This window comes from Ornithorhynchus anatinus, chromosome 9 (assembly GCF_004115215.2).
Source record: "Ornithorhynchus anatinus isolate Pmale09 chromosome 9, mOrnAna1.pri.v4, whole genome shotgun sequence".
Taxonomy (NCBI): Eukaryota; Metazoa; Chordata; class Mammalia; order Monotremata; family Ornithorhynchidae; genus Ornithorhynchus; species Ornithorhynchus anatinus.
In genome coordinates, this window is record NC_041736.1 from 57024131 (window position 1) to 57036958 (window position 12828).

A 12828-nucleotide genomic window follows, 5' to 3' on the forward strand; every position below is an offset into this window, starting at 1 on the left:
TACACTTATCAAGACACACTGCATACTCAGCTTTGATTAAGATAGTACTTGTTTCCATAAGATTAAAAAATCATGTGTTTTATAACTGGTCAGTAGTTCCCCTAATCTTTACAGATCTTGGAGATCCTAGTCAAATTGGATTTAAAGTATTCCCAAAAGGTCCCGAAGATGCTGCCATACCACAGGAATGGGAATGGATTACCAATCCTAGCCCTACTCGGGTAAAGGAAAGGAGTAAGAATTCTTGACAACTGAGAAAGCTCACACATTTCTCATCTTCGCCGCAGACGTGAGACTTCAAAAGCAGTGGTAAATCTCAGCCTAAAAGTATGCTGATGTTATTCTCTGTCATCTGCCTCTGCCCTTACCCAGAGCTCCATCCTGGGGACTGAGCCCCGTCCAAGGGAGGCAATAGTAGCGGGGCCTAGTGGAGCGAGCACAGGCCTAGGATTCAGAGGACCTGGCTTCTAATTCTGACTCAGTTATTTGCCTCCTGTGTGCCTTTTTTGTAAGTCACTTAACTTCTCTGGACCTCAGTTACCTAACCTGTAAAATGAGGATTAAGACTGTGAGTCCTATGTGGCAGGTGGATTATGTCCCACCTGATTAGCTTATCTACTCCAGTGCTCAGTACACTGTCTGCTTGGCACAGAGGAAGCGCTTAAATACCATTTAAAAAAATCCAATGAGATAGATTTCTGGTTCCCATTCTTCCTAAGTAAGTTTTCAGTAGCAAAATGCACTTTCTGATTGACATCAGTGCAGTAACTAACACCGAACCTGGAAACAATAACTAAATGTGGTTTTCATGAGTCATGAACTGATACATGCCTTCAGAGATGGAACTTTTAGATTGAGAACCCGGAGACAGGAACTGTGCCTGAGCTGATTCTCTTCTATCTACTCCACTATTTGTCACATAAGTACCAAAAAAAAAAGTCATTCTTCAGTTGTCTCGATTTCAGCAGTAAATCTTTTACACAGGTACTGAGCAAACCCACTTCCCCTTTCCTCCCTCACAGTCAATGGCTATTTATTGAGTGCTTATCACTGGCCAACGTGGACCTCTTTGTTCATTCAGTCGTATTTATTGAAGGCTTACTGTGTGCAGAGCGCTGTACTAAGCGCTTAATGTAAGTGACAACTTATTGGAGGAAAAGGGTAGATTATTTTACGTGTTTTGGTGTGGCTATGCCCTTCTAGACCGTCCCAAATAAGTCACTAGTATTCAAAAGACGCCTTGAACTCAAAAGTTCATTCATTAATTAATTCAATCAATAGTATTTATTGAGTGCTTACTATGTGCAGAGCACTGTAATAATGTTGGTATTTGTTAAGTGCTTACTATGTGCGGAGCACTGTTCTGAGTGCTGGGGTAATAATAATGTTGGTATTTAAGCGCTTACTATATGCGGAGCACTGTTCTAAGTGCTGGAATAATAATAATGTTGGTATTTGTTAAGTGCTTACTATGTGCAGAGCACTGTTCTAAGTGCTGAGGTAGATACAGGGTAATCAGGTTGTCCCTCATGAGGCTCAGTCTTCATCCCCATTGTCCAGATGAGGTAACTGAGGCCTAGAGAAGTGAAGTGACTTGCCCACAGTCACACAGCTGAGTGGCAGAGCCGGCATTCGAACACATGACCTCTGACTCCCAAGCCCGGGCTCTTTCCACTGAGCCACGCCAATAGAGGGTAATCAGGTTGTCCCATGTAGGGCTCACACTCGTAATCCCCATTTACAGATGAGGTAACTGAGGCCCAGAGAAGTGAAGTGACTTGCCCACAGTCACCCAACATGTACTTCTCCCAAGTAGGGGTTGGGAGACCCTTTGAGATATTTTTCTGCCCTTGATGTAGCTGTTTGTTTTAATGTGACCAACTAGAATGATGTCCTGAGGTAAAAAAAAAATTGGGGTATGCTCGGGATAATGGGCAAGAGCCGAGTTGTCCAAAAAGGGGAAAAAGCAGACAACCTTTTCCGGCCTGCCCGGAAATACGATTGAATTCATTCATTCAATAGTATTTATTGAGCACTTACTATGTGCAGAGCACTGGACTAAGCGCTCGGAATGTACAAATCGGTAACAGGGAAGCAGCGTGGCTCGGTGGAAAGAGCCTGGGCTTGGGAGTCGGTCACGAGTTCAAATCCCCGCTCTGCCACTTGTCAGCTGTGTGACTGTGGGCAAGTCACTTCTCCGGGCCTCAGTGACCTCATCTGTAAAATGGGGATGAAGACTGGGAGCCCCACGTGGGACAACCTGATGACCCTGTATCTATCCAGCGCTTAGAACAGTGCTCTGCACATAGTATGCGCTTAACAAATAACATTATTATTGGCTCAGTGGAAAGAGCCGGGGCTTGGGGGCCAGAGGTCATGGGTTTGAATCCTGGCTCTGCCACTTGTCAGCTGGGTGACTGTGGGCAAATCACTTCACTTCTCTGTGCCTCAGGGACCTCATCTGTAAAATGGGGATGAAGACTGAAAGCCTCATGTGGGACAACCTCATTCCCCTGTATCTCCCCCAGCGCGTAGAACAGTGCTCTGCACATAGTAAGCGCTTAAATACCAGACTGTGCGCCCGTCAAAGGGCAGGGACTCTATCTGTTACCGATCTGTCCATTCCAAGTGCTTAGTCCAGTGCTCTGCATAATAAGCGCTCAATAAATACTATTGAATGAATGAAGATTAGAGAAGCAGCACGGCTCAGTGGAAAGAGCCCGGGCTTGGGAGTCAGAGGTCATGAGTTCAAATCCCGCCTCTGCCACTTGTCAGCTGGGTGACTGTGGGCAAGTCACTTCACTGGGCCTCAGTTCCCTCATCTGTAAAATGGGGGGTGAAGATGGGGAGCCCCACGTGGGAACACCTGATGACCCTGTGTAACGTTAATGTTGATGTTGGTATTTGTTAAGCGCTTACTATGTGCAGAGCACTGTTCTAAGCGCTGGGGAGATACAGGGTAACCATCCCCCATTTTACAGATGAGGTAACTGAGGCCCAGAGAAGTGAAGTGACTTGCCCACAGTCACCCAGCTGACAAGTGGCAGAGCTGGAGTCGAACCCGTGACCTCTGACTCCGAAGCCCAGGCTCTTTCCACTGAGCCACGCTCCCCAGCGCTTAGAACAGTGCTCTGCACACAGCGCTGAACAAATACCAACATTATTATTATTATTATTATTAATAATAATAGATACAGTCCCTGCCCTTCGAGGGGCTTACAGTCTAATCATGCCCCCCAAAAGGACCAGCGTCTGGTCTCAGGAGGCAGCGTGAGGGGGCTAGAAAATAACCCCAGACATTGTGGGTGTTGAAAGGGCTTTTTGGGGGGGGGGGTGGGTGTCGCAAGGGGAGGGCAACGGTATTCGACCCCTCTTGGCCGCCGGGGCCCGGGCGCCTTTGACAGGTCGAGGGCCGCCCTGAGGCGGGAGGAGGCCTGAGGTAAAGCGCGGCGTCAGCCCGGGGCCGAAAGCTCGCGAGATCTGGGCGGGCGCGCGCGCGCGCGTGAAGGAACGGCCGGGCGGGGTGGCGCGCGCTGCGCGCGCGGCAGCGGCCGGGGTGGGGGAGTGGCGCGCGCGCGCGAAGGAGCGACCGGGGGCGGGTGGCGCGCGCGCCGGGAGCGTCCGGCGGCGCCGTCGTCTCGCGCGCGGGCCCTCGTCGGCCGCCGTAGCCCCTGCGAGCGCGGCCCGGGGAGCCCGCGGGAGGAGGAAGAGAAAGGGACAGAGAATCGGGTTACAAGATGGCGGACCTGTAGTGGCTGTGGCGGCAGCGGCGGCGGCGGCGGCGGCGGCGGCGACGAAGAAGCGGGGCTGGCGGGGCCCGGCCGGAGCGCGGGGAGTGAGAGAGGGGCAGCGCCGGGGCCGGGGGGAGGGGCAGCAGCGGCGGCCGGGGGCTCCCGCTCCCCGGAGCCATGGTCAGCGGGGGCCGACCACCCCCCGCCGCCGCCGCCGCCGCCGCCGCCGCCACCGCTCCCGCTCCCGCTCCCGTCGTCGTCGTCGTCTCCCGGGCGTGAGCGAGGCCGGCCGACCCCGCCCGCCGGGAGGCCCACGGCGGCACCATGTCGGATACGCGGCGCCGGGTGAAGGTCTACACCCTGAACGAGGACCGGCAGTGGGACGACAGGGGCACCGGGCATGTCTCCTCCACCTACGTGGAGCGGCTCAAGGGGATGTCCCTCCTGGTGCGGGCCGAGGCCGACGGTAAGACCCTCCTCCCTCTTTCCACACACCCTTTCTACTTCTATTTATTCTCCTCGTGACGTCGGGACATCAACGCTAAGCTTTCTCCTGATGATATGGACGCCGCGCCGCTTGTTTTGTTCTCTTGTCTGGTCCTTCCCTCACACCCCCCCCCCCCCCTTTCGTCGGTGAACCCCTTGTGGGACGAGGACGAGGAGATGTTTTTCTGCCCTGTTGTGATCCGATGATACTAGGGGTCACTCCGGTAATAGTCAGGAATGGTGGGCTCGGTTAAGGACTCTGCGCCGAGCACTCTGCTAAGCGCTGGGGTGCGGGCAAGGTCGTCAGGTTGGCCCGCACGGGGCTCACCCGCTTCATCCCCCTTTTACAGATGAGGTCAGAATAATAGTAATAGTAATAATAAGGGCATTGGTTGAGCGTTTATTATGTGCAGAGCACTCTTCTAAGCGCTGGGGTGAATACAGGGTCAGGTTGGCCCACACGGGGCTCGCCCGCTTCTTCCCCGTTTCACAGATGAGGTCAGAATAATAATAATAATGATAATAATGAGGGCCTTGGTTGAGTGTTGATTAGGTGCAGAGCACTCTTCTAAGCGCTGGGGTGAATACAGGGTCAGGTTGGCCCACACGGGGCTCACCCGCTTCTTCCCCGTTTCACAGATGAGGTCAGAATAATAATAATAATAGGGCCTTGGTTGAGTGTTGATTAGGTGCAGAGCACTCTTCTAAGCGCTGGGGTGAATACAGGGTCAGGTTGGCCCACACGGGGCTCACCCGCTTCTTCCCCGTTTCACAGATGAGGTCAGAAATAATAATAATAATAATAATGATAATATGAGGGCCTTGGTTGAGTGTTGATTAGGTGCAGAGCACTCTTCTAAGCGCTGGGTGAATACAGGGTCAGGTTGGCCCACACGGGGCTCACCCGCTTCTTCCCCGTTTCACAGATGAGGTCAGAATAATAATAATAATAATAATGATAATAATGAGGGCCTTGGTTGAGTGTTGATTAGGTGCAGAGCACTCTTCTAAGCGCTGGGCGTGAATACAGGTCAGGTTGGCCCACACGGGGCTCACCGCTTCTTCCCCGTTTCACAGATGAGGTCAGAATAATAATAATAATAATAATGATAATAATGAGGGCCTTGGTTGAGTGTTGATAGGTGCAGAGCATCTCTCAAGCGCTGGTGTGAATACAGGGTCAGGTTGGCCCCACACGGGCTCACCGCTTCATCTCCGTTTTACAGATGAGGTCAGAATAATAATAATAATAATAGTAAGGGGTGGGCATTGGTTTGAGCGATTATTATGTGCAGAGCACTGTTCTAAGCGCACGGGGTTCACCCGCTTCATCCCCGTTTCACAGATGAGGCCAGAGAATAATAGTGATAAATGTTGGCACTGGTTAAACGTTTACTATGTGCCGAGCACTGTTCTAAGCACAGGAGTAGATACAAGGTCATCAGGTTGGCTCGCACGGGGCTCACCGTCTTCATCCCCGTTTTACAGATGAAGTCACCGAGGCCCAGAGAAGATAATAATAATAATATGGGCATTAGTTAAGCGTTTACTATGTGCAGAGCACTCTTCTAAACGCTGGGGTAAATACAGGGTCGGGTTGGCCGGCACGGGCCTCACTGTCTTCACCCCCGTTTTACAGATGAGGTCACCGAGGCCCAGAGAAGGGAAGTGACTTGCCTCAAGTCACCCAGCCGATGAGTGGCGGATTAGAGCCCACAACCTCTGACTCCCAAAGCCCGGGTTCTTGCCACTGAGCCAAGTCCAGTGCTCTGCACATAGTAAGCGCTCAATAAATACAATTGAATGAATGAGTAGGGAGGCCGGGCAGGTCTTCGATTGAGGCGCCCATTGGGCACTCTTACTACTACTGCTGCTGCCAGGGCCCCCCTCCCCCCCCGTTGCCCACTTCCAGTAAGCACAGAGCCCTGCCCTAAGCGCTCGGGCGACCGACTCCCTGCCCAGGGGACCCACCCCCTGCTCGTTTACTCCCAATCAGCAGCTATTATAATAATAATAATATTGATGTTCGTTAAGCGCCTACCATGTGCCAAGCGCTCCTCTAAGCGCTGGGGTGGATGCGAGGTAATCAGGTTGTCCCACGTAGGGCTCACAGTCTTCATCCCCATTTTGCCAAATTAATTCTCTTCCCCTCTTCAAAACCCTACTTAAAACTCACCTCCTCCAAGAGGCCTTCCCAGATTGAGCTCCCCTTCTCCCTCTACTCCCTCTACCACCCCCCTTCACCTCTCCGCAGCTTAACCCTCTTTTCCCCCCATTTCCTCTGCTCCTCCCCCCTCCCTTCCCATCCCCTCAGCACCGTACTCGTCCGCTCAACTGTATATATTTTCATTACCCTATTTATTTTGTTAATGAGATGTACATCGCCTCGATTCTATTTAGTCGCCATCGGTTTTTACGAGATGTTCTTCCCCTCGACTCTATTTATTGCCATCGTTCTCATCCGTCCGTCTCCCCCGATTAGACCGTAAGCCCGTCAAACGGCAGGCACTGTCTCTATTTGTTGCCGACTTGTTCATTCCAAGCGCTTAGTACAGTGCTCTGCACATAGTAAGCGCTCAATAAATACTATTGAATGAATGAATGCAGATGAGGTCACCGAGGCACGGTGAAGTGACTTGCCCAAGGTCACCCAGCTGACAAGCGGCGGAGCCGGGATTAGAACCCACGACCCCAGACTCCCAAGCCCGGGCTTTTGCCATTAAGCCACGCTGCTTCTCTGCTATTATCTGCGACTCCCTTCCTCATGGCTCAACGCTCTCCCCCCACACCCCAACAATAATAACAATATTAATAATAATGTTGTTTGTTAAGCGCTTGCTAGGTGCCAAGCACCCTTCTAAGCATTGGGGCAGATACAAGGTAAACAGGTTGTCCCACGTGGGAATCACAGTCTTAACCCCCCTCCTCTTTCCGGATGAGGTCACTAAGGCCCAGAGAATAATAATAATTGTAGTATTTCGTTAAGTGCCAAGCACTGTTCTAAGCTCTAAGGGGAAATACAAGGTGATCAGGTTGTCCCACTTGGGGCTCACAGTCTTGATCCCCATTTTCCAGATGAGGCAACTGAGGCACAGAGGAAGTGAAGCGGCTTGCCCAGGGTCACACAGCAGACAAGTGGCGGAGCCGGGATTAGAACCCACATCCTCTGACTCCCAAGTCCGGGCTCTTGCTACTAAACCAGGTTTTTTGGGGGGGTGCGGGGTGGCTTGGGAGAGGCATTTCTTCTTTGAGGATGGTGAGCCTCTCTCCTTTTCTGGAACGCTTTCAGGAAGGGAGAGGTGTCTGGTGAAACTTTTCCATTTTTTTTTTGCCAGTGGATGCTTGCTTTCTCCATCCCCCGGTCTCCACCACATTGCCACAACCGACAGGTGCTGGGAGAGATCCAAAAGCCACCTTCTGGGGCCTGGTGTGGGTTACTGCAGGCCGTTGCCACGATACACACAGACACACAACCACACAAGCAGAAATCAGTCTGGGGGAGATCCAGGGAAGCCTTTGTGGAGGCCGCTGTGAGAAAGGGGTGGGCAAGTTTGTCGGTCGTCCCCTTACTCAGTGATTTATAAATTAAATCCCATCTGTGAAGTGTTTAGACAAAGTATCGACCAGTAATAGGGCGCTTTTTGCTTTTGAGGACACCGCTGTTCAGCCGGAGAAACTTCTCAGGTGTAAAGACTGGGAAAATAAAAGTTTACCATTTAGCTTCAGCATTTTTTTTCCTTGCCCCACTCCCCCTCTGTACTCTCCTTTTTTATTTTAAATGATCGTATGCCGTGTGTCACGTTATGTTTTCTGTGAATGGGAGACTTGGGTCAGTGCTGTGCACTGAAATGAGATTGTTCCTGTATCTTGAACTGTAATTCATCGACTTTACTGGGATGTTTTGTATGACTGTATTTGTAATTCTAAAATGCAATAAAATACAGTGTAAAAACTCGACAGCATATTGAATCATTCAGATAATTTTTTAAATTTTGTTTTGGCTGCTTTTTAATGTTCCTTTAGTTTTCTGTCTTTGCCAGCTCATTTTTGAACGGTAGCCTGAGATGGAGGTAAAGGGTCGTATGAGAAAAGAGAAGTTGGGTTCAAAATCAAATGCATTCTGTTGTCTGGAGAGAGAAGATGAATTGGAACATATTTCGCTGTGTCAAAACAGCTGTCTCATTGGCTGAAGCTTTGTGAAATTTTTTTTTTCTGGGGGTTTTTCGACTTTTTGCTTGCTTGGTTTGTGTGAGAAAATGAAATTTTACACTTCCCCTTCTTGTTACTTTTCAGGTTCACTACTGTTGGAGTCAAAGATAAATCCAAATACTGCATATCAAAAACAACAGGCAAGTAGTTTCTCTGCACTTCATTTGAGAGATTACACTGTGATCAAGGCATTAAGGTATTAATCCATCACTGGGATCAGGCAGCTTTCCTGACGACAGCCTGTTTGGTAAACAGATTTGTGGATCCTGTTCTCTAGCAGGTTGCAAGTCTGTTTCCAAATTGTGGATGGCGAAGCATTTTGGTATAGGCAATAATTTTATAATGGTGGTGGGGAAAGCCACTGTGGATTCATTTTAGAAAGTACTGTATTGTTTTCAGAGTTTTTGTTTTGATTATAGGTGTGTACCCTGTAGGGTAACTGATATAAGTTTCTCGTTATGAATCATGTTTAATGGAAAACTGAATGAAAGAAAATTCAAAGGGGATTTCCTTAAAGCAGCAAGGGCTCATTTAGATCCCCGATTTCCCTGACTCAAGAAAAAATATTGGCAAGATAAGTTTTTAAGGTCTGGGTTTTTGTTTTTTTGATTATATTTTGAGAGTTATAAATAAGAGATACTTTTTAAAGCAGCTACTTAGTGACTGTAACTTTTTCATGTTAAATGTCATGTTATCCGGTCTCTTTAGAAAAAATACACACAAAATGTCTCAAAAAATATCTCAGGGTTTTACTTGGCCAGTGCCGTTCTGATGTCAGGTTTTGACACCAATTCTGAACATTTAGATGATTGGCAGCAGTTGAGTGCCTGCGAAATTCATGCAACTGAGGCTGTAACTAAATTGAAGGAATGAAATTAAATAGATGGTGCTACTTGTTAATAGTGAAAGTAATTTTTTCTTCCAAAGAATGACTCTCATTAGTTGTTGTAATCCAGCTGCAATTTTCACTAATGCTCTAAAACAGTTTGAGATTCTTTGGCTCCTCAGCCAATTTTAACTTTTCCCGGTGAAGTAAAAAGCAGCTCTGTTTCCCTCTAGATCGGCAGTTTATAAACATTAATTTTCTGAAGTGGTCTAACTCACTTCCCAAGTGTGTAGGTGCAAGGGTAAGATTGAAATAGTTCTCAAGAATCCTTATAGATAAAAAATGACAACTATTTTGCCCACGTTGTTCTACTGAGGAAGGGGTATTTATTGACCATACAAAGCATTGTACTAAGAGCTTAGGGGAGAGTACAATACAGACATGCTCCCTACCCACACTAAGTGTATAGTCTAGAGGGAATTTATAGTCTAGATATAAACAAAATTTCGTTTGTAAGATGATCGGTTGTGTCTTGTGGTGACAGAGTACCATCGTGCGATACATTGTTCTTCCTTTTCCCACCATTTATAAATCATTGTCCTCTCTGTTTGTAAGGTTTTTGAGGGTAGATAACTTGTGCTTTGCTTCTTATTGCCTACTTCCGAGCCCTGTCACCCTGATTTTGCTATCAGGCACTGAATAAGTCATTGATGGATTGAATTGGTACCTGAGATTTTGTTATATACTGCGTTCTCCTGTAATGTGAGGGTTACATTCTTGATGCCCCACACTTGAAGGAAAAATGTGTTATAGTATGTGCCTCCCCCGCCCCCTCCACAGTACCACACACATGTTCAGATCTGTTTCCTCTGACATTGAGTTGCATTCTTCCCAGATGATGCACGTTGTCAGAAGAACCTTGCCCAATTCTCAAACAACATTCTATACCAAAGTGAAGTGAAAACACATGTTATGGAAGAGCTTAATGTACTGTGGTTAGCTGGTTATGGGTTCCTTCAGACAGCGTTGTTGTGGACAGAAAAGTCCAAATTTAGGAGATGATAGTTTACATTCAGTACCCAGTCTAACTCTAGCTAGTTTGTTTTTAATTTATATCTTTTATCACACAGCATCGGATGCTACTTAGTGATCATTAGTGATCATTTAGACTGTGAGCCTGTGATTGGGCAGGGATAGTCTCTATCTGTTGCCAAATTGTACATTCCAAGCTCTTAGTACAGTGCTCTGCACATAGTAAGTGCTCAATAAATACTATTGAATGAATGAATCATTACTAGATTATTATTTAGTTTCCGTATACTGGGCAAGTGATGCAGGAGATAATCTTCAGACACTTTTTTGGTTTGGGCTCCTTTATATCCCCAAGCTAAGCCCACAGTGATCTCCACTGCCTCGAGCAAAAATCTTTTATTTCAGCAATTGCTATTTCTGCTGGTTGGGGTTGGGAGGTGGCTATTTCCGAGCTCCAGGTACAACCCCCAACCAGGTTACCTAGATTCGAGGTAAGTTACCTAGGGCAGGAAGATGGCCTCATAACTGCCTTCTTACCTATCTGCCACGAGACACCCCAGAATCTGGAAACAGCCTCTTCAGAACCAGCATTTTCCCTCTTGCCTCCTTGCTCCTGCCCTCTGCCTTGGCTGTGCAGTTTGGCCTCCTCAGAAACCTATCCTAAAACAAAAAAACCCCACCCCCCGACCCCTAGAACTACCAAAGGCAGCAAGAATTCAAGCCCCAGCTTTGGGCAGATGGGACTCGAAGGGTGACTCAGTTCCCCCTCCCCTTTTTCCCCCTAGATCCTGCCTCTGCCCGCATCTCTTGCCCTTCTCTGGTGCTGCCAAAGAGTTAGGTTGTTAGGAGGGGTAACGAAGGGGATGAAGCATCATCCTGGCTAAGCAGAGGAAGTGGTGGCCGCAGCTTCAAGCCCTAGGAGAAGTCTTGCCAGCTGTGTGACTTTGGGCAAGTCACTTCACTTCTCTGGGCCTCAGTGACCTCATCTGCAAAATGGGGATGGAGACTGTGAGCCTCACGTGGGACAACCTTGATGACCTTGTAACTACCCCAGCGCTTAGAACACTGCTCTGCACATAGTAAGTGCTTAACAAATACCAACATTATTATTAAGTCTTCGCAGGCCACTATGGAAAAAGTGCTCTGCAGACAGCAAGCACTCAGTAAATATCAGCGATTGATTTGCTGGCTAGGAAGGAGCCATTAAGCAAGAGCCGACTTTGCCACTCAGAGAATCTGAAGCTTCCCAGTTGGCCCAGGCTACTGAAAGATACCAATTTCAGGGATGGTTTAGTTCCTTCAGTCGTATTCATTGAGCACTTACTGTGTTCAAAGCACTGTAATAAGTTCGGGACAAAACAATCTAACAATATACAGACATATTCCCTAGTGGATAGAGCCCGAGTCTCGGGGTCCAAAGGTCGTGGTTTCCAGTTCCAGCTCTTCCACTTGGCTGTTGTGTCACCTTGGGCAAATCAACTCACTTTTCTGTGCCTCAGTTACCTCATCTGTAAAATGGGGATTGAGACTGTGAGCCCCATTTGGGACAGGGACACCCGATTTTGGGACAGGGACACCTGATTTGCTTATATTCATTCATTGATTCAGTCTCATGTATTGAGCGCTTACTGTGTGCAGAGCACTGTGCCAAGTGCTTGGAAAATATAATTCGGCATCAAAGAGAGACAATCCCTACCCAACAATGGGCTTACAGTCTAGAAGATAGTGTTTAGTATGGTGCCTGGCATATAGTAAGTGCTTAACAATTACCATAATAATAATAATTATTATTGTAGCCATAGTTTTTAAAAAATGGGATATGAAAAGCACTGATGCTAAGGGCCACCAGCTAGGTTTAGAGAAAATTCTGTCATACCCTTTAATTTTAATGATACTTCTGGTAAGAGACTACTAGTCTGTGTCTACTCATTTTAATTATGATTAGCAGTGATGAGTTGCACCCAAATTGTATGTAAATTGTTCTTTTTTCTTTTAGTAACATCCGTAATGGAATTCTGATTGTGGATCTCTGTCCTAAAATGCTTTTTGCATTATTGTTTTCTTCTGGTTAATAACCCATCAAAAGCAGTTTTACCAGAAAACTCTGCTGTCCAAGAAGAATACAGAAAACCTTTGTCTTTGATATGTGAATGAAGGGTCTGTGTATGTGGAGTGATTTGTTTGTTTCTGTTTTCGCTTTAAACTGGATGCCTTTAGTAATAGACTACATTAGGAATTGAGGCTCAGTATAGGATTTTTGACTTACTATTTTATTTAAAATTTGGATAAGCCTAAAATGCATATGATCATTACTGTAAGAATGGACATTCATTGAACTTGGTTTCAAAATGTTGTGAAAGTATTAAATTTCCTGGAAGACTTGTAGTGCAATTTCTTTAGCTCCTCTTGTTGATCTGTTACTAAGACCACTTAACTGTGTCCTGCTTTCTAGCCCAGCTAGGAGAAATGGTCTGTCATGCTTGTTTGCATTTTTGTTGGGTTTACAAATTTTGCCAAATGAAGAGAAAAAAATTTCGAGGGACT

General features: G+C 47.4%; 2 protein-coding genes across 3 annotated transcripts in view; one reads left to right on the top strand and one right to left on the bottom strand.

The window, feature by feature from the left end:
* Window positions 1-3279: 3279 nt before the first annotated feature.
* Window positions 3280-4057, bottom strand: LOC114814192 (atherin-like). Its single transcript, XM_029071666.1, has 2 exons — window positions 3980-4057; window positions 3280-3807 (listed from the first exon to the last, which is right to left on the bottom strand). Exons 1-2 carry the CDS (start codon window positions 4055-4057, stop codon window positions 3280-3282), a joined length of 606 nt encoding a protein of 201 aa, XP_028927499.1.
* Window positions 3972-12828, top strand: part of PPP4R3B (protein phosphatase 4 regulatory subunit 3B) — a 50397-nt gene continuing 41540 nt past the window's right edge. The window contains exons 1-2 of one of the 2 annotated variants that reach the window (XM_029071597.1): window positions 3972-4197; window positions 8511-8566. In XM_029071597.1, coding sequence (XP_028927430.1) covers window positions 4056-4197; window positions 8511-8566 — 198 coding nt within the window. In that variant the 5' untranslated portion in view covers window positions 3972-4055. The remainder of the gene's footprint in view (window positions 4198-8510; window positions 8567-12828) is intronic. The other variant, XM_029071596.2, reaches the window with a different exon arrangement.